The following is a 25,718-nucleotide window of genomic DNA, read 5'->3' on the forward strand; positions in this document are numbered from 1 at the left end:
ATGTACATCCTGTGTTAACCATGTTAGTCAAGGTTACTGACAGACTAGTCTCCTGGGAGAGTAGCAGCCCTTTTAATAGCCTTAGGGACCTCCATTTTGAGCCTTTCAGTTATTTTGTCCCAAGAAACAGCAAAACTGAAAAACAAAAATAACATGCCCAAATTTCTCAGATGCTGACACAGCTGGAAGCTGGCCAACTGGTCCTTGTTAGTTTCTATATTTTCTTTTGACTAGAAAACCCTCTTCCTAGTCTGACAAATTAATCAGGCATTTAACTAGGTTTTAGGAACAAAGAGTTCCTTTTCTTCCTGACACATAGAACTAGGAATAAATGGTCTATGGCAAAGACGGAAAATGAACAGTTCCAAGAGTTTAAAGGCAAACTGCTTGTCAACTGTTTAAAAAGTTGAATTAATGAGTAACCACTCCTGCACCTCATGCTAAAATCATTCCAGAACAAGTCCAGAGGAACTTAGTGGCTAGGCCAATAGTCAGACCTGGCTCAAATGTTCTACTCAAGAAGGTTGGTGCAATAAATCAGATCTTACGTGTAAAATGGATGCCAGGTAGCCATGAACAAGAATGAACTTTGTGCAGACAAGGGAAGATGTCTATGACACGTTACTCAGTTAAAAAATAAATTTATAAAACCATATGCTATGTTCTTACTTACATTTGTGTAACTACGTGCTAATATATATATATATTGTATGGAAAAATGTTGGAGTAATATATGCTATATTAACAGGGATTATCCGTTAGAGATTGGATGGCACCAGAAATTTTCCAAGTTATACATTTATATCATTTTGCATTTTCACACTGATTAAATTGAAAATAAAAAAAATGTTTTAAAAATCATTTAAAGTTCTCCTGATTAGACCAAGATATCTGGTGAGCAAAGTTTAAAGTTTAAAAGTTTACCTTGCTTTTCATCTTTACTTGAATTCTACGTGGAGAGAAGAGAAAAACTAAATTCTACCAATGCTTCCTTTAAGGAAGAGGTCACGTAACTGAAGACATTAGCAGGGCAGAAGTCACGGAACCTGAACCAACGGGCTTCTGGAAAGTCTGATTTCCTAGAGCTGGTGACACCCCTTGGGAACTAATCAAAGAGAAAGTACCAGGCAGGTGAAGCCAGCTACTGAGCAATAGGCTGGAATCTATTACTCAGGATGGTTCCTTATTCCTTTTCTTACAAGTAAATTACAGAGGTAGCGCTTTGCTGCTTTTAAAAATTTATTATTTAAGAAGGATATATTTCCTGAAATCACAATAAAGGTTAATACTGTTCACACCACAATTTGGGGGGACAACAGCATCAATTAAAGGGGAGACAGATATTGCCTGCCATGGAGGATACACCTTAATCAAGACAACTCATTTTTTTAAATTAATTAATTTTTATTATTATTATTTTTTTGGTTGCATTGCGTCTTCGTTGCTGCGCGGGCTTTCTCTAGTTGCGGCGAGTGGGGGCTACTCTTCGTTGTGTTGTGCGGGCTTCTCATTGCAGTGGCTTCTCTTGTTGCGGAGCACGGGTTCTAGGTGCGCAGGCTTCAGTAGTTGTGGCTCGCGGGCTCTAGAGTGCAGGCTCAGTAGTTGTGGCGCACGGGCATAGTTGCTCCGCGGCATGTGGGATCTTCCCGGACTAGGGCTCGAACCCGTGTCCCCTGCACTGGCAGGCAGATTCTTCACCATTGCGTCACCTGGGAAGTCCCAGGACAACTCATTTCCAGCTCACTTATCTGGAAAGCCACTTATCCAGCCAGTGTGATCATCAGATGAGAACCAGGAAACAAGCATCATCGTCATCAGCATCCTTATCAAGACTGTAGGCAACTAAACTAGAAGTCAGAAAGCCTAGTTTAGGGGTCCTACTTCAGAAGCACTGGAGCAGGTTGGTGAAGTGATGAGTCACATCACAAAAGGGTTATTCCAGGGGTGGTGAGGTGCAGTGGAGATACCTGATGTGGGAGGATCCACACAGGTTCACCCTGGGGACCTCTTAGCTGTCGAGACCTAGAGACGGCGCCTTCACTGCTGAGAGCCCCGGCTTCCTCCACTGTGGAATGAGGACTGGAAAACCTCGGGAGGAGGGCTGTGAGGATGAGGTGACACAACACATGTAAGGCCCAGCGGGGCTGAGCACAAGGTACCCGTCCAGGAGCTGCAGTCCCCACTGCTCACCCCTCTCCATCAGTGTGTCACCAGCCTCAGGTGACCAACCCTCATGGTTTGCCCAGGGCTGAGAGTTTTCCCAGGATTCAAGAGTTTCAGTGCTAAAATCAGGACAGTCATGGGCAAAACAGGATAGCTGGTCACCCCATCTGAGACTCAAAGAAATGTTGAAGAGCAAAGAGAAAACTCTAAGGTAGACAACAGCTGATTTCTGAGGCACCCAAGGGGGCTCCACAGTGGGGGTGTAGAGACAGCCAGCTCTGGGTAAACAGAGAGGACAAAAGCCCTTCTTCCCTTAACCCTCTGGCTTCCGAACACATCTCCCATGGGTCGGCAATCTCACCACATCCCCTTTTTAGTGGGGACCACCCACGAGTGATTGAGCCCAGCCCCACACTCGCCACGCTTCCTCCATGGCAGGGCACTGGCTCGTGGGCGCTGGCCTGGTGAAGAGTATATCATCACCCCCATTTTAGAGAGGAGCAAGGTCAAGCCACTGAGGTTAGGTAATTTGTGCAATGTCACAGTAAGTGGCTGAGTAGAGATGGAAATCGGGATATTCTTCAACTGTCCCGATAATAAGCCAGGATGTTTGCAGGAGGTGGGGAAGGGGGAAGACATCATTACAGTTGAGGCTTGAAGAATAAGATTTTGAAAGGGAGGAAGGGCAATCCCAGCTAAGAAAGAAGTGAGCCCACCTAGAGGAGCATGAGGGATCCTCATGTTTGGGACCTGATGAGTAAGAAACAATGATGGGCTATACCATGAGGAATCTGTCACAGGCTGGGGATCAACCGAAGGAGTTATCCGCGGGCAGTGAGGCCCTAGGATGGTATTCAAGTAGAAGCATGGCATGCTCTAAACTGGGCTTCAGGAAGGGCAATCTGGCAGCAGAATTCACAATTTTATCATCTACACAGCTCACCTGCACGGCCCTGGGCTCACCGCATGTGCTTGTCCTATGCACCTTCAGGAGAGCTCATGGCTGGAGCCCAAACAGGTGGGAACAGCCTAAGGTGCTGAGTGTGGCCTGACCTGGGCCAGTCTCTGGCCTGGACTGGGGAGATGGGGTGGTGAGGGCAGCAGGAAGCACACACGTGCATGGTAGATCTGCCCTAAACTGTGAGATCTTTGCTGGGAGAACTCGTTTCCGATTCATCTCAGAAACACCAGTGTCCAGCACAGGGTCTGGCACTTCATAGGTGCTCACGATATGCCTGTATGAAAGAATGAATAAAGAATAAACAAATATGCATGCCCTGCCTGTTGAACTGCTGCCCATTTGGAGAGATCAGGAAAGTAAGGGGTCGGATCTGTGTTGAGTTGAGGGGGCAACAGGTCTGGCTGAGGGAGAACTGGCAAGACCCCTTTCCCAGCCCCAAGTTTGCTGAGAGTCAAATAGCTAGGAGGAGAAATGGGATGGTTTTAAGCTGCAACTAATATATCCATGTCCCTGCCTAACTTCTGCCATTCTTGAAACAAGCGAGCCTGGAATTTCAGACACACAGCTTCATGAGGGGCCAACACAGAAGCCCCAAATAATGGCTTTCAGGTTTAGATGCCATGACTAGTGTTGATGACTGACATTTGCATACAATTTACAGGGTACCTATCCCTCCTGTTAGCTCAGGTAGTAATTCCCCCTCTTGGTGCCTGATTACTCAGAGACCAAAGAGCTCAGCTCCTCCCTGAGGGAGCTCCTCCCACCCCCCACCCCCCCACCCCCCCGATATTGCCATATAATGGCCTTGGGAAGTCACCCAGATGTCAGCCAAACCCAAACGAAATGGACAGATGCAGGTTTAGATCGAGGCTGGCAGGCTGCTTTCCTTCATCAAGTTCCTGTACTTGTACCCCAAGCAGAAAAATCACTCCAAAATAGCAAGAGCCACCATTTCTACTGGTAACACTCGTAAAGTACTAGCTGTCATACACATTTATCACAGCTCAGTGAAACCCAGGCTGGGAAAGTTGAATGATTTGGCTGCTATCAGACAGAGAACAATGAGAAAGTTTGATAACATTATGTTGTCACGAGTGTGCAGAAGTTATACTCAATCATTACTGTGGAGATTATAAATGGGTATAATCTGCTTGAAGGGCAACATGTTGAAACCTATAGAAATATTAAATAGCACATACCTCTTGACCCAGAAATTCTACTTTTAGGAACTTATCCTACAAGTAATAAGGGCACATAGATGCAAAGTTATAAGTGTACATATTGTCACTGAAGCACAGCATAGTCAACTGCAGTAGCAAAAGACTGGTGACAACCTATGTGTTCATAGGTAAAGGAAAACTGTTTTTTACTCCACAAAGAACACTTCTGACACTTACTACCTGAAATTAATGTAGACTCCACAGGTTAAGGGCTCAGTCTCACAAGACTGCTCCCCATTTCAGACACCAATCACAAGTCCAGGTTTCCTATACTTCTGACCAACTGGGTATAAATTGGAGGTTCCCATGATACCCTCTTCAGGTTTGATAATTTGCTAGAACAGCTCACAGAACTCAGGAAAGCACTTTACTTACTATGAGCACTTTATTATAAGGGATACAACTCAGGAACAGCCACATGGAAGAGATGCCACAGGGCAAGGTATGTTGGAAGGGGCGTGGAGCACCCATATCCTCTTGGGCCACACTGCCCTCCCAATACCTCCATGTGTTCACCAGCCCAGAAGCTCTCCCAACTCCTTCAGTTAGGGTTTTTTGGGGAGATCCCATGACATAGGCATGATTAAATCATTGGCAATTGGTGATTAACTCAATCCCCAGACCTTCTCCCCTCCCTGGAGGTCAGGGATGGGGCTAAAATTCCAACTTTCTAACCACATGGTTGGTTTCTCTGCAAACGAGCCCTCATCTTCCAAGAGTCACATCATTAACAATCAAAAAAACACTCATCACTCTGGAGAATCCAAGGGTCTTAGATGCTTGTGTCAGGAACCAAGGACTAAGACCAAATATTATAACAAAAGATGGTCCTATCGCTGCTATCACCCAGGAAATTACTAGGTTTTTAGGAGCTCTGTGTCAGGAATCAGGAACAGAGACCAAATATTTATTTCTTATTAAGTCAGAACTGGTTAAATAAATTATCAATATTCACACTTGGGAATACTACAGCAGCACTTTTAAAATGAGGTAGATCTATATGCATTGATATTAGATGATCTCAAAAATAATGAAAAAGCACAGAGCAGAACAGTGTGTAGAGACTGTTTCCATTTGAGTAAACTAATGTTATGTATATATGCGTGTGCGCACACACACACAGAGATATGCACATTTATCCATAAAATGCACAGAACATCTCCCAAAGGGTATTCTAAAAATCAGGTGCCATGGTTGTCTTTGGGGAGGGGACTGGGTGTCTGGGGTGGAAGAAAGCTTTACATTTCATTTTATATCCTTTTGAACAGTTAGAATATTTTAGTGAGTTTGTGAATTACTTAAAGAAAAACAATAAATAAAATGAATGCCAAGATTGGGTCAGAGTCCCAGATTTTTCACATTTGATAATGTTAGTAATTCACATATACACAATTGACAAAGTACTTCACAGGCACTATCTCAACCGGTGAGACAGGCAGGGGACTGGGGTTAAGGACCCATGCTTTTTGCTTCACAGGTACTTACTTATTTGATCACTAAATATATGCACCCAACATAGGAGCACCTAAATACATAAAACAAATATTAACAGACATAAAGGGATAAATTGACAGTACCACAATAATAGTAGGGGACTTTAACACCCCACTATGTCAATGGACAGATCATCCAGACAGAAAATCAATAAGGAAATACTGGCCTTAAATGACACATTAGACCAGAGGCACTTAATAGATATATAAAGAATATTCCAGGGCTTCCCTGGTGGCGCAGTGGTTGAGAATCTGCCTGCCAATGCAGGGGACACGGGTTCGTGCCCTGGTCTGGGAAGATCCCACATGCCGCGGAGCAACTGGGCCCATGAGCCACAATTACTGAGCCTGCGCGTCTGGAGCCTGTGCTCCGCAACAAGAAGAGGCCGCGATAGTCAGAGGCCCGCGCACCGCAATGAAGAGTGGCCCCCGCTTGCCACAACTAGAGAAAGCCCTCACACAGAAACGAAGACCCAACACAGCCATAAATAAATAAAAATAAATAAATAAATAAATTTAAAAAAAAAAAAAGAATATTCCACCCCAAAGCAGCAGAATACACATTCTTTTTAAGTGCACACGGAACATTCTCCAGGATAGATCACATGCTAGGCCACAAAACAAGTCTCAGTAAATTTAAGAAAAGTGAAATCATATCAACCATCTTTTCTGGCTACAATGCTATGAGACTAGAAATCAACTATAAGGGAAAAACACTGCAAAAACCACAAAAACATGGAGGCTAAGCAATATGCTACTAAACAACCAATGGGTCACTAAAGAAATGAAAGAAGAAATAAAAAAAATACTTGGAGACAAAGAAAACACAGTGATCCAAAATCTACGGGTTGCAGCAAAGGCAGTTCTAAGAGGGAAGTTTATAGCAATACAAACTTACCTCAGGAAACAAAAACAAAACTCAAATAACAACCTAACCTTACACCTAAAGGAACTAGAAAAAGAAGAACAACAAAAAAACCAAAATTAGAAGGAAAGAAATCATAAAGATCAGAGCAGAAATAAATAGAGATTAAAAAAAGTAGAAAAAAATCAATGCAACTAAGAGCTGGTTCTTTGAAAAGATAAACAAAATTGATAAACCATTAGATAGACTCATCAAGAAAAAAAGGGAAAGGGCCCAAATCAATAAGGTCAGAAATGAAAAAGAAGTTACAATTGACACTACAGAAATACAAAGGCTCATAAGAGATTACTACTAACAACTTTATACCAATAAAATGGACAACCTAGAAGAAATGGACAAAATTCTTAGAAACATACAATCTCCTAAGACTGGAGCAAGAAGAAATAGAAAATATCCACAGAGCAATTAACAGTAATGAAGTTGAATCTGTAATTTTAAAAACTCCCAACAAACAAAATTCCAGGATCAGATGGCTTCACAGGTGAGTTCTACCACACATTTAGAGAAGAATTAACACCTATCTTTCTGAAACTATTCCAAAAAATTGCAGATGAAGAAACTCTTCCAAACTCATCTACTAGGCTACCATCACCCTGATACCAAAACCAGGCAAAGATATCACAAAAAAAGAAAACACAGGCCAATATCACTGATGAACATAGAGGTAAAATCCTCAACAAAATACTAGCAAACAGGGGCTTCCCTGGTGGCATAGTGGTTAAGAATCCACCTGCCAATGCAGGAGACATGGGTTCGAGCCCTGGTCCGGGAAGATCCCACATGCCATGGAGCAACTAAGCCCATGCGTCACAACTACTGAGCCTGCACTCTACAGCCCATGAGCCACAACTACTGAAGCCTGCACACCTACAGCCCGGGCTCCTCAACAAGAGAAGCCACCACAATGAGAAGCCTGCACACCGCAACCAAGAGTAGCTCCCGCTCACCGCAACTGGAGAAGGCCCGCATGCAGCAATGAAGACCCAACACAGCCAAAAAATAAAAATAAATACATAAATAAATTAAAAAAATACTAGCAAACCGAATCCAACAATACATTAAAACAATCATACACCATGATCAAGTGTGATTTCTTTTTAAATAAATTTATTTTATTATTTATTTTTGGCTTCATTGGGTCTTCGTTGCTGCACGTGGCTTTCTCTAGTTGCAGTGAGCAGGGGCTACTCTTTGTTGCGGTGCGTGGGCTTCTCTTGTTGCGGTGGCTTCTCTTGTTGTGGAGCACGGGCTCTAGGCCCACGGGCTTCAGTAGTTGTGGCTCGCGGGCTCTAGAGCGCAGGCTCAGTAGTTGTGGCACACGGGCTTAGTTGCTCCGTGGCATGTGGGATCTTCCTGGACCAGGGCTCGAACCCATGTCCCCTGCATTGGCAGGCGGATTCTTAACCACTGCGCCACCAGGGAAGTCCCCTCAAGTGTGATTTATACCAGGGATGCAAGAACAGTTCAACATTAGAAAATCAATATGATATGTCACATTAATAAACTGAAGAATAAAAACCATATGCTCATCTCAACAGATGCAGAAAAAGCTTTTGACAAAATTCAACATCTGTTTATTATAAAACTCTCCAGAAAGTGGGCATAGAGGGAACATACCTCAACATAATAAAGGTCATATATAACGAACTTACAGCTAACATCATACTCAATGGTGAAAAGCTAAAAGCATTTCCTCTAAGATCAGGAACAAGACAAGGATTCCCACTCTTGCCACGTTTATTCAACATAGTATTGTAAGTCCTAGCAACAGCAATCAGAGAAGAAAAAGAAATAAAAGGCATCCAAATTGGAAAGGAATAAGTAAAACTGTCACTGTTTGCATTATACTATACATGATACTATACAAAGAAAATCCTAAAGATACCAGCAAAAACCTATAGAGCTCATTAATTAATTTGGTAAAATTGTAGGATACAAAATTAATATACAGAAATCTGTTGCATTTCTATACACTAACAACAAACTATCTGGTAGAAAAATTAAGGAAACAATCCCATTTACCATCACATCAAAAAGAATAAAATACCTAGGAATAAACCTACCTAAGGAGGTAAAACAGCTCTACTCAGAAAACTATAAGACACTGTTGTCTTCAATGAAACTGAAGACAACCCAAACAGATGGGAAGATATACCATGGTAAGATGGATTGAAAGAATTAATACTCTTAAAATGTCCAAAGTATCCAAGGCTATCTACAGATTCAATGCAATCCCTATCAAAACAATGGCAGGGGCTTCCCTGGTGGCGCAGTGGTTGAGAATCTGCCTGCTAATGCAGGGGACACGGGTTCGAGCCCTGGTCTGGGAAGACCCCACATGCCACAGAGCAACTGGGCCCGTGAGCCACAACTGCTGAGCCTGCGCGTCTGGAGCCTGTGCCCCGCAATGGGAGGGGCCGCGATAGTGAGAGGCCCGCGCACCGCGATGAAGAGTGGCCCCCGCACCACGATGAAAAGTGGCCCCCGCTTGCCGCAACTAGAGAAAGCCCTCGCACGAAACGAAGACCCAACACAGCTAAATAAATAAATTAATTAATAAAGTAGCTATTAAAAAAAAAAAAAAACAAACAATGGCAATTTTCTCAGAACTATAACAAATAATTTTAAAATTTGTATGGAAATACAAAATACCCCAAATACCCAAAACAATCTGGAGAAAGAAGAACAAAACTGGAGGTATCATGCTCCCTGACTTCAGACTATACTACTAAGTTACAGTAATCAAAACAGCATGGTACTGGCACAAAAACAGACACAAAGATTAATGGAACTGAATAGAGAGCTCAGAAATAAACCCATGCACCTATGGTCAATTAATCTATGATAAAGGAGGCAAGAATACACAGTGGAGGAAAGACAGTCTCGTCAATAAACGGTGCTGGGAAAACTGAAGAGTTACATGTAAAAGAATGAAATCAGAACATTTTCTTACACCATACACAAAAATAAACTCAAAATGGATTAAAGACCTAAATGTAAGACCTGAAACTGTAAAACTCCTGGAAGAAAACATAGGCAGAACATTATTTGACATAAAACATGGCAACATTTCTTTGATCTGTCTCCTAAGGTAAAGGAAACAAAAGCAAAAATAAACAAACAGGATCTAAGTAAACTTAAAAACTTTTGCACAGCAAAGGAAACCGTTGACAAAAAAAAAAAACAAAAAACAAATAACTGAATGGGAGAAAATATTTGCAAATGATATAACCAATAAGGGGTTAATATTCAAAATATATAAACAGCTCATACAACTCACTATAAAAAAACCCCAAACAACCCAATTAAGAAATGGGCAGAAGACTTGAATAGACATTTTTCCAAAGAAGACACACAGATGGCCAATAGGCCCGTGAAAATATGCTCAACATGGCTAATCAGGGAAATGTAAATCAAACCCACAATGAGGACTTCCCTGGTGGCACAGTGGTTAAGAATCTGTCTGCCAATGCAGGGTACATGGGTTCGAGCCCCGGTCCGGGAAGATCCCACATGCCACGGAGCAACTAAGCCCATGCACCACAACTACTGAGCCTGTGTTCTAGAGCCCATGAGCCACAACTACTGAGCCCACGTGCCACAACTACTGAAGTCCACGCTCCTAGAGCCCATGCTCTGCAACAAGAGAAGCCTCCGCAATGAGAAGCCCACGCACTGCAACGAAGAGGAGCCCCCGCTCGCCGCAACTAAAGAAAGCCTGCGTGCAGCAACGAAGACCCAACGCAGCCAAAAATAAACAAATAAATAAAAAGAAACAATAATACATAAATATAAATATATATATATATAAAAAAAAACCACAATGAGCTATCACCTCACACCTGTCAAATGGCCATCATCAAAAACTACAAATAGCAAATGTTGGTGAGGATGTGGAGAAAAGGGAACCATCGGACACTGTTGGCAGGAACGTCAAGTGGTGCAGCCACTGTGGAAAACACTATGGAGGTTCCTCAAAAAACTAAAAATAGAATACCACATGATCCAGAAATTCCACTCCTGGGTATATATCCAAAGAAAACAATAACACTAACTTGATAAGATATATGCACCTCAATGTTCATAGCAGCATTATGTATAATAGCCAAGATATGGAAGCAACCTAAGTGTCCATCAACAGATGAATGGATAAAGAAAATGTGGTATAAATACACAGTTTATATTGAATATTAGCCCTAAAAAAGAATGAAATTTTGCCACTTGCAACATCATGGATGGACTTAGAAGGTATTATGCTCAGTGAAATAAGTCAGATAGAGAAAGACAAATACTGTATGATATCACTTATAAGTGGAATCTAAAAAATAAAACTAGTGGATATAACAAAACAGAAACACAGATACAGAGAACAAACTAGTGGTTACCAGTGGGAAGAGGGAAGGGGGAAGGGCAAAATAGGGGTAGGGGATTAAGAGATACAAACTACTGTATATAAAATAAATAAGCTACAAGGATATATTGTACAGCACAGGGAATATAGCCAATATTTTAAACTATAAGTGGATTATAATCGATAAAATTTTTGAATCACAATGTTATATACCTGAAACTAATACTGTAAATCAACTATACTTCAATTAAAAAAAAAGATAGTTGGTGATCAGAATGTTTTACAATCAAATCTTATTAAGCCAGCAGTACATTTATTCATTAAAAAAAAAGATGAGGAAACTGAGGCTGAGTCACAGTATAAGTGTCCAAATCCCTGACAAGTAGAAAATCAGAGCTGAGACTGGAACCAAACTCTCCTTTCACTGCTCCACAGCTGCCTCTAATAAGATAAGGCACTTTGAGTATAGACGTGGAGGTTTTCACTTCTTTTATGTTTCCCAAAATAGCACATCACTCAGTGCTGGTAAGGACTTGGGAGACAGATGTGACAAGAAGCAAGAGTCTAGACTTGGGCTTTCCCATACGGTAGCTGCAAGCCGCAGTAGCTATTGAGCACTTGAAATTAGCTACTCTGAATTGAGATGTGCTCTAAATGTAAAATACACACCAGATTTTGAAGACTTGGTACTTAGTATGTTAAACAGAATGTAAAATATCTCATTAATAATTTTTTATATTGAATACATGTAGAAATAATATTTTAGACATATTGGGTAAGACAAAATATATTAAAATTAACTGTGCCTGTTTCTTTTTTAATGTGACCGCTAGAAAATTTAGAATTACATACATGTCTTGCATGTGTGGCTCACATTCTATTTCTATTGGATACCATTGGTTTCGACCATCACTCCTCCACTCGCTTCAGAAAAATCCTCTTCCCTTGAGTTTGTTTCACCCTCTCCCCTCCTCGTCATCGTGAGTGCTCTGCTCTCCCAGTCTCCTCTTCACTCTTCAAACACGTTGGCAACCCTACTGCAAGGTATGGCATCACCCTACATACCTCCAGCATCTTCGTCTACAAGAAGATTCTCCCTCTACCTCAGTCTCCAGTAGAGCAGCCTGCTCTGACCACAACCTTCTCTCCTTCCTGTTTACTGTTCAACATCTCCCACTGGCCTCCTCAGTCCTTCCACTCCAACTCTCTCTACCTTTCCCAATCCATCATTCTCACATCCCTCCCTCTCCAGCCTGGGTTCCATAGCCCATCATGTCCCAAACACTCTTGCCAAGATTCTTCAAACTCCAGTGGCCTCTGTCTTTTAATCACATCTACTAGCAAAACCCTCACCCTGGATCAACAGCTCTACACTTCCTCTCTGCCCAGACCTGAGACCTGAGCAGTCAGCACGGCGGGAGAACATCCCACGGCTGACACTCTCCAGAACAACAGAGAACGCGGTTTCCAGTGCACATTCGAGAGGGCCCTCCAGACTGCCCATCTTAATGTATTGTTCACGTAAATTCACTCTTCCTTTCTCCATGGTTATTATGTCCCTCCAATCTCTTTGACCTCCAAATTCCTCCTCATTCCCAGCAGATGACCTCGTCCTGCTGGGATACCACTGGGTACCCTCTCCTGCTTGAAACGCCCTGTGGCTTCTGGGCCACCACACTCACCCAATGTTCTTCTCAGCTCCTTTTCTGCCGGCAGAGAGGAAACGCCGCCCTTCTCCCCAGATGCCGGGAAGGCACACCTGCCTGTGGGGACAGAGGGTGGCAGAGGAGGGCAAGATGCCGGCTGGGGAAGCCCTGGAATCAGAAAACCCAGGTCCTGTTTCAGCTGCGCCAGACCCTAGCTGAACAACTGCGCAAATCCCCTCCCCTCTCTGAGCCACTATTTCCTCATTTGTAATTAAGGATCATCGTGGCTTGGCTGTTAATGATTCAATTAAAAAAAAAATGTAGGTGAGAGAGCTTGACAGCCAGGAACAATTCCAGGGGGCACAGGAGCTCCCTTCTCTGATTTTTCACCCAGACTCAATCCAGTCTCCTCCCATTCAACAAGCATTTGGGAAAGTAAGTCAAGGGGACCGACACTGATGGAGCACCAGCCCGGAGTCACACACACCACATGCAAATCCATAATTAGCTCCTTTGGCATCTGACCAGCTCCACCCAATCTCTTCTCAGAGCCCCGCAGAGAAGGCCCGGCAAACCCACCTCCCCCGTCAGCAGACTGGACCAAGGGGAACCACCTGATCTAATCTAGTTATTGTCAATCTTTGAATATTAGACCATTTGGGGAAGCTTTTAAAAATCCTACCCTGGACTATGAGTTTAGAACCTTTGGGGGTGAGACCAAAGCCTCTGTGATTTTTAAAAGCTCCCACATGATTCCAGTGTACAGCCAAGACTGAAAACCACTGAACGAATCCACACTAAGGGGTCAGCAGCTGAAGCCCAGACCCACTTCCTAGGGGCATTTAACAATGCCTAAACCAAAGGAACGAAGGGCCATTGTGTGAAAAAGGAATGTTTGAGGCCCTGTGACAGCCTTTCAGCAAGATATTTGGGGGAAATGGGCTCTTTCTGGCATCCCTCAAATTTTCCTATATCTGGTCCTATTTCTAGAGATGCTTTTGGGTTAGGGAGGAAGAACGAGTGACCTAAGTGTTTCCCTTTGCCTCCTCTACTCTCTGCAATGTTATAAGGCAATGGTTCTCAACATTTAGTTGCATCAGAATCACCTGGAGGGCTTATTGAAACAATTGCTGGGCCCCATCCCTAGTCTCTCATTCAGCAGGTCTGGGGTGAGGCCCCAGAGTTCGCATCACTAACAAGTCCCTAGGTAATGCGGCTGCTGGTCCCAGGACAACACACTTAGAACTTTGGGCAAAGGGGGGCACTGAGGATGCTCCCAGGATCCCTGAAAGCTGGCCCCTCCTCTCCTTGCCGAGCACAGTTAATACCACTTCTGCCAGGCAGGGGAAGAGCCTCTGCTGCAGAACTTCTCATCCTGGAGAAGGGAAGACTTGAGACAGCCCATCATTGCCAGAATGAGGACCAGTGGGTAAAGATGGAAAGAAGATGGGTTCTGGTGAAGAGAACTGAGAGAGTGTGTGTATAACGCATGCATTCATAGACCTGGAGTCAGGCTGACTTATCCTCAACATTTAGGTCTGCCGATAACAGCTGTGTGATCTGGGGTAAATTTGTTTCTTTCAGTCTCTGTTACCGTACCAATGAAATAAGTATACTATAACAGGGTTGTGCCCACCTCCGGCAGCAGAATGAAGTTTAAGGGAGGCAAGACATATAAGGAGCTTATCACAGTTTCTAACACTTGGTGCCCATTCAATCATTGTTGAACGATTATTCTTCAAAGAACGAGAATTCTGTGAAGATGCACTGAGCTGCTTATTGAGGTAGTGAGCTCCCCATCCTCATGGGTGTGTCAGCAGAAGCTGGAGTTGGACCAGGGACTGAAGCAGTAGATCTGAGACTGGGAGCTGGAGTGTTGAGTGAAGGAGGCTCGTTCTTCCAGCCCAAGTTACGTAACAGGTATAGAACTTGAATCAGCGTTTGTAAATCTGTGATCCACATGTGGAGGTGTGGCAAGAGATTGGGTGACCCGAAATTCCTCCCTGTGGAATTCCTTCTGGAATCTTTCTGACTTAAGCAAGAGCCACCCTTGCTAGAAAGCCAAACACTTTTCTGAATGGTCACAGGCTATGGTCAAGTCACTGCTGTGTTTCTGCTCGGATATCAAGGAAGCCAGGTATGGCGAAGGTGGCTGCCTGGCCCTGCCCAAGCTTGGGGGATGGGGTGCTGCTGGTATTTCCCTCTGCAGATCTGGGCTGCAGGACTTACGGCGTGCCTGAGTCAGTGGCCAGCCTGGGGAACCAGGAGGTGGGGTGCTCCTCAGACACTTCTGTGGAAATGTGTGTGGAACGGGAGGATGAAGGAGGAAATGAGGTGGCTGACCTCCCAACAATTCCTTTTTTAAAAAAAATTAATTAATTAATTAATTAATTAATTTTTGGCTGTGTTGGGTCTTCGCTGCTGCACATGGGCTTTCTCTAGTTATGGCGAGCGGGGGCTATGCTTTGTTGCAGTGCGCGGGCTTCTCATTGCAGTGGTTTCTCTTTGTTGCAGAGCACGGGCCCTAGAGCGTGCAGGCTTCAGTAGTTGTGGCACATGGGCTCAGTAGTTGTGGCTCATGGGCTCTAGAGCACAGGCTCAGTAGTTGTGGTGCACAGGCTTAGTTGTTCCGCGGCATGTGGGATCTTCCCGGACCAGGGCTCAAACCCGTGTCCCCTGCATTGGCAGGCGGATTCCTAACCACTGCGCCACCAGGGAAGTCTCCCAACAATTCTTTTTACAGGATGCCTGAAAGCACTTGGAAGAGGGGTGTCGAGTGATCAAAAGATAATTCAGGCACACACGTGACAGGGTACCACAGTTAGGAGTACAAAGCTCCTCCTTCAACGAGATTAAAGGGCCAATCCCTCTTCATCCTACAGGTCTTAGTTTAAACATCACTTCTTCCAGGAAGCCTGCCACAGTCCCTCAACACCAGGTTAGGGGTCCCAGCTCTGGGTTCCCATGGCTCCCTGTCCCTCTCTATCAACTTATCCCTGTCCATTGTAATTTCTCTTGATTAATGCTCCATCCTCGCAGATCAACTTTCAGCTATGAACACAGGGGCTGGTCTAGTTCTTCATTGACTCCCCCGGGCCTGGCACAGTGCCTGGCACTTTGGGTTTCCCATAAACACCTGATGAAAGAATGAATGTCTTTAGGCAAGTCTCTCAACCTCTCTGAGCCTCAGTTTCCCCATCTATAAAATGGGGACTAATAATACCTATTTGCAGGATTACTGTGAAGTTGCATGGAAAAGCAGCTGTTACAGTGCTTGGCACAAAGTATGTGGTGCTCAATAAATAGTCACAGATATTATTGTCTTGTAATTGTTATTAACAATTATAAAAACTCAGGAGGTACTGGCTTTTCTTCTCTTCAGTTGGCTAGAGGCTATTATTAGTGATCTTTCTAAACTACACATCTTGCTGTGTCTCTCCTGGCTCTGAAAGACCTAAAAAAATCTCGCCTCAACCTTCTTTTCCTTCCCCATCTCCCAAGACTCCTTGCCACCCCCCAGTTCCAGTTGCACCAAACTGTGGACCACTCCCCACTGTGGCTTACTCCCTCCAGCTCAGCTCAGATCACCCATCCCCATTCTCAGCCTTCCGCTCACTTCTAAAGGCCCATCTTAAATGTCACCTCCTCTGCCAGGCCCCACTCGGCTCCCACAGCACAGTTCCCAGCTGGCTTCGCATTCGTGTTGGATGAGTGACTGCCCATCTCCCCCGCTAGAAGGAGCAGGCAAGCACACACTTAGGTCCAAATCGACAGCACCCCAGCAGTGTGTGACATGACGGATGGCTCATTCAAACTGGGGCTGTCAAATTGAATTGACAGTCTACCTGACATAAAAGAACAAGCTCTGGTTCAAGAACTCCTGAACTCCCATCCCAGAGTATGCAGAAGGCCTGCTTGATGGCAAGAGGAAAGAGAGGGTCTGGTGTTCCACTTTTGGGCATTGGCTTCCAAAAGGAATGTGATCCAGTCCCACAGTGAGCCTGGGGTGGGGATATTGCAATAGGACAGAAGGGCAAACAGCCAGAGAAGGCTCACGTTAGGTCCCCTGGCCAGTGTCTGGTGCCGAGGGACCCACATCTCCCTCCTGATCCCCTGGCACTAGTGTAAGAGTCTATCAGAGGAAATATTCTGGCACTTAAGATCCAAGACCTTCCCAAGCCCCAGTCCTTTAACTGTTAAGACAACTTATCAGATTGAATATGAAGAAATTGACCAGAGCTGAAAAACTTGACTTAACTAAAGAATTGTCACCCGCTACTGGCCCCAAGAGCGAGAAGGTGGCGGTGCTGTGTCTGCGCTCATTATTTCCTGTTGCTCAGAACCTTCCTCCTCCCGGCTCACCTGGCTTCCTCCTACTTTGCCTTCGAGGCTTCTTCTTTGAGAAGGCTCCTTCCAACTCTCAGCTGAGCTAAATGCTTTTCTCAGTACTCCCTGGGCATCTGACCTCAAATCATCTGGGTAGGATCTGACCGCCCCTCTGGGTCATGTGATTCCCCCCGCTGCAGGGACCGTGCTGAGTACCCCTGGCTCCTGGCATGGTGCTCCCAACACAGTAGGTGCTCAGGAACCATTTATTGAACCAAACCAAACTTCAAAGCAAAGCAGCCTTCTCTCTTGACCTAAGCCCGGTGGCAGAGTATCATGGGTTTGTCAGGATTAAACTACAAATAAGGCATAAGCGAGACTCGTCTGCTTACAATGGTGGGTGTTCTGAGAACGGATGATGGGAGAAAGGTGCACTCTTCATGCCCAGCTCTTTCCTTAAGATAAGATGAATGGAGGGGACATGGAAATGGTCTAGACCAGGAACTCTCTGCCTGGCCACACATTAGAGTCACCCCAGGAGCCTAACTTGAAACGAAACAGTGTTGGGTCCTGCCCTCAGAGAGACTGATGTAACCATCTGGGGTAGGGTGTGGGCATCTGTAGGTCTTACAAGCCCTCCAGGAGGTTCTCATGTGCAGCCTTGGCTGAGAACCGCGAAGCCAGCCCACCCTCCTGGCCCTGTGCACTCAGAGAATGAAGGCGACCCCATATACAAGGCTTACTGCCAGCACGGGGCTGGAACCAGCCCCTCAGGCCCTGCCCCTTCCCAGCTGGGGACTCCCCAGGAAGCCCCAGAGCAGCGGGGTTCCTCTGGGATCAGCATGTCACTGGCCTGAGCTGCCCCTAGGGATGCACCTCAGCAAGGGAAAGGCCACTGTGCTTCCTGGACCCCAGTGAACAGCAGGAATGTTCTGTGCTCACTTCACGGTCCAGTGTGCCCTTTCCCCTTTGCCCACAGGGCTGACCGGTGCCTTCCCAGCCCAGCAAACCAGTTACGGGAGAAAATCATTGCCCAACTTCATACTTGCCAATGATGCCTCTCTCCCACTCCCATTTCTGCTAGGTAAATAAATACTTTCTGACCCTGAGACTGTGTTCCAGGGAAAACCCAGGTGCAGGCAGCCCAGTGTTTGAGAGCACAGGCTATGGGGGTGCAGTGTCAGTGGGGTCTCTGAGTGGGGGACCAGTTAAGTTTCCAGTAGGTGCCTACCAAGGCAACTCCCCCACTTCCCCACTTCCTCTTCCTTGGCTTAGCACACCCAGACTCTGCCAGGCCCCAACAGGATGCGTGAACCTAGTTTTTGAGCACTTGCTGTATGCCTGAAACTCTCTTCTCCACCTGTCCTGCTGTATATCCTTACTCATCTTTCAAGACTCAACCTCACCTTCTTCATTCCCGTTCCCCAGGTAGGAGGATGCTTCCCAGTGACGGTGACCGACAGAAGCAACACACATTCGGGAAGGACTCAACTTCAGTGCAGGCTGACAGAGATTACAGCAAAGTTATTTATTTGTAACATGCATCTTGACTTTAGATATATCGGAATATTAAAAGTAAAAAAAAAAAAAGTCTTAGAGCAGATGAAATAAATAGGTGTCCTTAAGTCCTGGGGACAATGGAGAAAGGAGAGTCTCCTGACTGCAGCCCCTTCCCAGACCAGCAGAGAATATACTCAGGACTCCCTTGGAGACCAGAAATGAAGAAATCTGGGTGACTTTCTGGTTGATTCCGCCCCTCCCTCAATAGCTTCAGTGTAATCCCCCAGCCATTTTTTGAGCACTACCCCCAAGGGGAGGAGATGTGTGTGCAGGGGGTACCTGTCAGCCTGGAGGTGGCCCCTGGCCTTCCTCATCCTCCATACGATGTGCACATCAATAGCAGTGCACTCAGCACCCTGTATTAGGGCTCTGTTCTCCCCCCAGGGAGGGCTAAAATCTGAAAGCTGACCTGTCCATCAGAAGGGGGCTAGCTAAGGAAAAAGTAGCATGTGGATACAATGACATACAGATAGCAGTTGAGAGGAATGAGCAAGATCTAGACATGGACAGAGCTCAAAAACTGCTGTAAAAAGGGAATTCCCTGGCGGTCCAGTGGTTAGGACTCGGCGCTCTCACTGCCGAAGGCCCGGGTTCAATCCCTGGTCAGGGAACTAAGATCCCACAAGCAGGGTGGCATGGCCAAAAATAAATAAATAAATAAATTGCTGTAAAAAGTAAGTTGCTGAGTAACAAGCACGGCATGACTGCAATTTTTTTTATTGCATTTTTAAAAGCACGCCCAAGCACCACTCTTTTGGGTGGGTACCTTTATAGGTACGCAAGACCATTGTCTATAAATCAGAGAGGACAGTGCAGAGAGAGACCACGCCTCATTTGTTTCACCTGGGCCAGTGCAGAGCCCGATACACCATAACTGCTTAGTAACTGTGGAGGGCTGCATAGGTGACCAGTGGGGCCTTGTCCTGGCGTGATGGATCCCGGTGTCTCCCCGGGGCCTCCAGGGGATTCCTCCAACACCGGCTCTCCCTCCCCTCCCACGGCACCTCCAGCTAAGCCAGAACCCATAGCTCCATCTGGCTGTGGCCACTCTGGCCTATCAACTCCCTCCCCAGACCCAGGCTCAGCCCCCATGCTGCTCCTCTGTTCTCCCAGGCACTGGGCCATGAGTGACTCAGTGGGGCTAACTCCTCCATCCCTGGCTCCACCCTGGTAAAATGGGGATGTTAAAGGGCACTCGTGTGTGTATTCATGTGTGCACGTGTGTGGCTGGGTGTGTGTGCGTGCTGGGGGAGCGGGCTGCTTTTTAGAAGCTGGGGTTGGAGCACAGGAAGCAAGCTGACTTGGCCCAGGCCATTAGCTAGACTTTCCTACTTAACAATAGGTCCTACTGTATAGCACAGGGAACTATATTCAATATCCTATGATAAATCCGAATGGAAAAGAATATTTAAAAAAGAATGTATATAGGGGTTTCCCTGGTGGCGCAGTGGTTGAGAATCTGCCTGCCAATGCAGGGGACACGGGTTCGAGCCCTGGTCTGGGAAGATCCCACATGCCGCGGAGCAACTAGGCCCGTGAGCCACAATTACTGAGCCTGCGCGTCTGGAGCCTGTGCTCCGCAACAAGAGAGGCCGCGACAGTGAGAGGCCCGCGCACCGCGATGAAGAGTGGTCCCCACTTGCCGCAACTAGAGAAAGCCCTTGCACAGAAACGAAGACCCAACACAGCCAAAAATAAATAAATAAATAAATAAATAAACAAACCCAAAAAAGCTTAAAAAAAAAGTATATGTATACATATATATATGCATATATGTATATATATATGAATCACTTAGCTGTACAGCAGAAATTAACACAGCATTGTAAATCAACTATACTTCAATTAAAAACAAACAAAAAAACCAACAACAAAAAAACCCAAAACTTTCCTACTTGAGTCTTGGATCATCTGCTTCCAAATGAGCGGGAGCACTGATGAGGAGGAGGCCTGATGGATAACTTCCCATGTTGAGAGCTGAGAAAGGAAACGAACAAGGGTCCTAGAAAAGCACTCCACCTTGGCCAGGTGTGGGAGGCCTGCCAGCTTTCAGAGGGGATATGCCTTTAAGTCCCTGTCTTATTCAGCTTGAGCTGTTATAACAAAATACCAAAAACTGGGGGCCTAAACAACAGACATTTACTTCTCACAGCTCTGGAGGCTGCGAAGTCCAAGGTCAAGGTGACAACAGACTCAGTTCTCGGTGAGGACCCTCTTCCCGGCTTGCAGATGGCCGCCTTCCTGCTGTATCCTCACATGTAGAGGGAGAGAGCGCTGGTCTCTTCCTCTTACTATAAAGACACTAATTCCCTCATTGAAGTCCCACCCTCATGACCTCATCTCAACTTAACTGCCTCCCAAAGGTCCCACCCACCTCCACATGGAGTTAGGGCTTCAACTTATGAATTTCTGGGGGACACAAACATTCAGTCCATAACATCCTGCCCCTGGCCCCCAAAAATTCATGCAATGAATTCTTGCGTGCAAAATACATTCATTCCATCCCAACAGCTCCAAAAGTCTTAACTCCTTTCAGAGACTTGGGGTATGATTCATCTTGAAAGAAAATTACTCTCCAGCTGTGAACCTGTGAAACCAGGTAAGTTATGTACTTCCAAAATGCAGTGGTGGGACAAGCATGGAATAGACATTCCCATTGCAAAAAGAAGAAATGAGAAGTAAGAAGGAGTGGCGGGTCCCAAGTGAGTCCAAAACCTAGCAAGGTAAATGCCCTTAGCTCTTTGGTTCGATGCTCTGCCTTCTGGACCCACCAGGGTGGTGATCTTGCCTTTAGGACCCACTGAGACAGGGGTGCACCCTCACCCCTGCAGCTCTGCTGGGCATTTCCATGTCCCCTGGAGACTCTGCAAGGCCTCCATCTTGCCTGTTGAAACCAAGGCAATGCCCCACCCCCGCCTTTTGAAACCGAGGAGACAGCTCTGATGCTGGTTGAATTGCCTTCAGAGTCATTCTTTTCCTAGCCTGAAAAATAGTGTACACAGCTAAACAGCGATACAGTCAGCCCTGCAGGATCTATCAAATCTGACAGCCTTCCCTCATTCCATTCTGTCTTCACCCCTTTCAGTTACACTGGAGCTATTTCTGCTGGGGTGGCTGATTAGGCCCGTGGTTCACACCCAGGCTAATCTTATCAAGCAGTGTTTGGCCGCAATCTACGCGTTCTCTTCTGAACATGCCCTCTTTTTTCGTAACATAGATAGGCTGAGAATTTTTCACATCTTTAAGTTCTAGTTCCTTTTTGCTTAAGAATTCCTTCTTCAAGCCATTTCTCTCTTCTTGCATTTTACTATAAGCAGACAGGAGGGACCAAGTTGCTCCTTCGACACTGCTTAATATCTCCTCAGCTAAATATCTAATTTCTCATCACTCCCAAGCTCTACCTTCTAAGGACACTAGAACATGAACACAGCTCAGCCAAGTTCTTTGCCGCTTTCTAACAAGGATCACCTTTTCTCTACTGTCCAGTAACATGTTCCTCATTTCCATCTGAAACCTGACCAGAATGGCCCTTAGAGTCCATATTGCTAGCATGTACTTCAAAACCCCTCCGCTTCTACCCATTACTCAGTCCCCAAGCTGCTTCCACGTTTCTGGGTATTTGTTACAGCAGCACTTTACTTCTCAGTACCAATTTCTGTCTTAGCTTGAGCTGCTATCACAAAATACCAGAGACTGGGTGCCTTAAACAACATAGTTCTGGAAGCTGGGACATCAAGATCAAGGTGCCGGCAGATTTGGAGGACTCTCTTCCTGGCTTGCAGAGAGCTGCCATCTTGCTTCGTCCTCACATGGCAGAAAGAGATAGAGAGAGGGATCTCTGGTGTCTCTTCCTCTTCTTATAAGGACACTACGCCCATCGTGGAGGCCCCACCATCATGACCTCCTCTAAACCTAACTGCCTTCCAAAGGCTCCACCTCCAAATACCATCACACTGGGGGCTGAGGTTTCAACATCTGAATTCCAGGGGGACACAAACATTCAGTCCATAACAGTCCCGTTTATACAGAAAAGGCCTCAAATGCAGGGTGTTTGTGTGTTTGTGTTTGTGGAGCATGCTTTCACGCAGACTTCAGTGTAAATGATGAATATCTGACTTTCTGGGTGGAAGCTTTGGGCAGAGGCTGAAGAGGCAGAGAATGGAGGGAGCTGGTGGGAGGGAGGAGGCCCCTCTACATCATCAGTGCTGGCCCTGAAGCACAGGCCCCCATCAGGCAGGTGCACACCCACTCACTATCCTTAAGGGGTAGACTCTGGCTGGCACTGGACAAGCGCTGGGAATCTGTCTTCCTGGAGTTTACAGCTTTGCAGGAGTCACTATTCAATGGAGAACTGCAAACCTTTGACCCTTCCTCCTGGTTTTGCACGTGCTTCCTCTTTACCTAGGACGCGCTGTGTTCCCTCTGTCCCATTCCCCTGGCTGCTCCTGTCCATCTGTCACTGGGTAGGTGCAGTTCCCTTTGGGAGGCTTGGCCTCATTCCCCTGAGCCTCTAGGGCTTCCAGAACTTTGGCACTTCCTGCCTCTCAGGACTCGCCACTCCAAGCCGGCACTCTTGTCTGCTCGTCTGAGGACAGGACTGTGAACCATGGCATCCCCAGTACGATTGTGGCCTGCTTCCTGGAAGCAGAGGATGCCATGAATGAGTGAGTGAATAAACGAATTATACACTGTGGTGAATCGCTGGTCCTTGAATGCCTGGGACAGCTGTACAGATGTTGCATGAGAATGCCTGATTGGAAACACATGTTGAAGGGTTGAAAAATGATAGAAAAGGTCACTGCAAAGCCAAACGCACCCACCCACCTGATGGACTAGATGACTATTGCTTGCTCCACGGACAGCCAGAGGCACATGCCCTTTCCCAGTGCTTTTGGGTTTCTGAGACCTGCAGCCTCCAAAGCTGGGCTCTAGCTAGAGAGGTGTAAAGGTCAAGCGTGCTAGATTGCCCAGGTTTAAATCCTAACTCCACCACGGCCTAGCTGGTGACGGCCGTGCATCAGTTTCCTCACTTGTGAAACAGGGATAAGAGCGGCACTTTTTTCATAGGGCTGCTCCGAGGATTCAATGAAAGAAGTGTTTTCTAGCCCCGGGGACAGTAGCGCAAACGTGCTTAGTAAGCACCGCCTCTTACTAGAGATCCTCCCACCGCCGGTGGCACTGCACCGGTCAGTCTCTACACTTCAGATGACTAATCTGTAAAATGGGAATGATCATAAGCATCATGATTACATGAGAAAGTAGAACTGCATTGTAATCTGTGGTTTGGGTCCATGGTAGTCTGTGGGGCTGTGCGTTACATGCAGACTCACCAAGCCGGGGGATTCTGGGGACAGCCCATCCAAACCCTCCGCTCCGGGCAGAGCGGTGAGGACCACAGCCGGCCTGAGGGATTCAGGCCCCAACACCCAACCCAAACCCCTACAACCCCTTCTCTTCGAGAGAGTCTGCTGGGGGTTCCTCTGAGAGGTGGGGAGGCCTACAGCACCAGGACCAGGGAAGGCGCGGGAGGGAGAGGGGTAGGGTCCCCGCAGTAGGGGGCGGGGCCCGTGTGCCCGGAGGTCGCGGACGCCTGGGCTGCAGTCTGGTTATTCCAGGAAAAAGAAAGAAAAAATGCTGCAGAGGAGGCGGCCACCGGGCCGAGCCGGTTATCTTCCGGGCGGCTTCCGGCTCTGATAACGCCCGGGGCGGGGCGCGTACCCAGAGTGGTCCGGGAGCCGGCCTGGGGGATCCTCGCCGGGCCCGGTCCCCGCTCCAGGCCGCGCACAGCCCCGCGGAAAGCGGTGGTTCGCCCCGCCGAAAGCGGTGGTTCGCCCCGCGCCCACCGCACCCCCGCCCGGTCCGGCCCTTGCTTACTCTGCAGACAGCGGGCAGCGGCCAAGCAGAGGGCGAAGATTCCCAGCGAGAGGCCGTGGCTCCTCCTCCTCCGGCTCGGCAGAGGCCTCATGAGCAAGCCCCGCGCGCCGCCGGTCCGGCATTGGCGTCCCGGGCGGCGCGGCGCGGCGCGGCGCGGCCCCGGCTGTGCGCTCACGTGGCAGCCGCTGCAGCTCCTGGCCGCCCGCCTGCCCGCTCCTCCTCCTCCGCTGCCTCCTGCCTGTCTTGTGAGGCCAGATGCAGATGAGCTGGTTGTACTCTGGTTGAACCAGTTCCAAAGAGTGGGGAAGGAAGAGGAAACAGGGAGGGAGGGAGAGAGAGAGAGCGAGAGGAAGCAGTTGGAACGCACACACCCAGAGGTAAATAATAGCAAAAAATGAGTAGTCTCCTTCCGTTCACACCCACTTGACTGGTATTGATTCAAGATTCAGCTGGATGCTGGGTGGCAGAAGGAAGGAAAGGTATTAGCTGTTGCCTGAGGACCAAGAGGGACCATCTAATGGCTCCATGTGAAATGAGAAGGCTTTCAGGTAGGTGAAATGACAGCCTAGGGTGAGAGGGGTGAGAAGAGGACAAGGGAGCCTCAGACTGATCTGGGTGGAGCCACTGGACAGTGATGATAGCTATCCACCATGTACCATCCAGCCATCTAAACACCATCCATCCACCCATCCATGCATCCACCCACCCATCCATGCATCCATCCATGCATCCATCCACCCATCTATACACCCATCCACCATCCATCCACCATCCATCCACCCATCCATGCATCCAACCACCCATCCAACCACCCATCCATGCATCCACCCATCCATCCATCCATCCATCCATGCATCCATCCATCCATCTATACACCCATCCACCATCCATCCACCATCCATCCACCCATCCATGCATCCACCCACCCATCCATGCATCCATGCATCCATCCATCCATCCATCCATCCATTCATCCACCCACCCATCCATCCACCCATCCATGCATCCAACCACCCATCCATCCATCCATCCATGCATCCATGCATCCACCCACCCATCCATGCATCCATGCATCCATCCATCCATCCATCCATCCATCCATCCATCCATCCATTCATCCACCCACCCATCCATCCACCCATCCATGCATCCAACCACCCATCCATCCACCCATCCATGCATCCACCCATCCATCCATC

General features: G+C 46.9%; 1 protein-coding gene and 1 long non-coding RNA gene across 2 annotated transcripts in view; one reads left to right on the plus strand and one right to left on the minus strand.

Annotated features, from left to right (window-relative positions):
• VSTM5 (V-set and transmembrane domain containing 5) overlaps positions 1–24,743 on the minus strand; it is a 32,710-nt gene extending 7,967 nt beyond the window's left edge. The window contains exon 1 of the mRNA XM_057553327.1: positions 24,520–24,743. Coding sequence (XP_057409310.1) covers positions 24,520–24,610 — 91 coding nt within the window. The 5' untranslated portion in view covers positions 24,611–24,743. The remainder of the gene's footprint in view (positions 1–24,519) is intronic.
• A 27-nt stretch (positions 24,744–24,770) lies between these two features.
• LOC130708914 (uncharacterized) overlaps positions 24,771–25,718 on the plus strand; it is a 69,507-nt gene continuing 68,559 nt past the window's right edge. Inside the window, exon 1 of the long non-coding RNA XR_009009295.1 lies at positions 24,771–24,896. This is a non-coding gene — a long non-coding RNA (uncharacterized LOC130708914). The remainder of the gene's footprint in view (positions 24,897–25,718) is intronic.

Source organism: Balaenoptera acutorostrata, chromosome 9 (assembly GCF_949987535.1).
Source record: "Balaenoptera acutorostrata chromosome 9, mBalAcu1.1, whole genome shotgun sequence".
In the NCBI taxonomy this organism is placed as follows: domain Eukaryota; kingdom Metazoa; phylum Chordata; class Mammalia; order Artiodactyla; family Balaenopteridae; genus Balaenoptera; species Balaenoptera acutorostrata.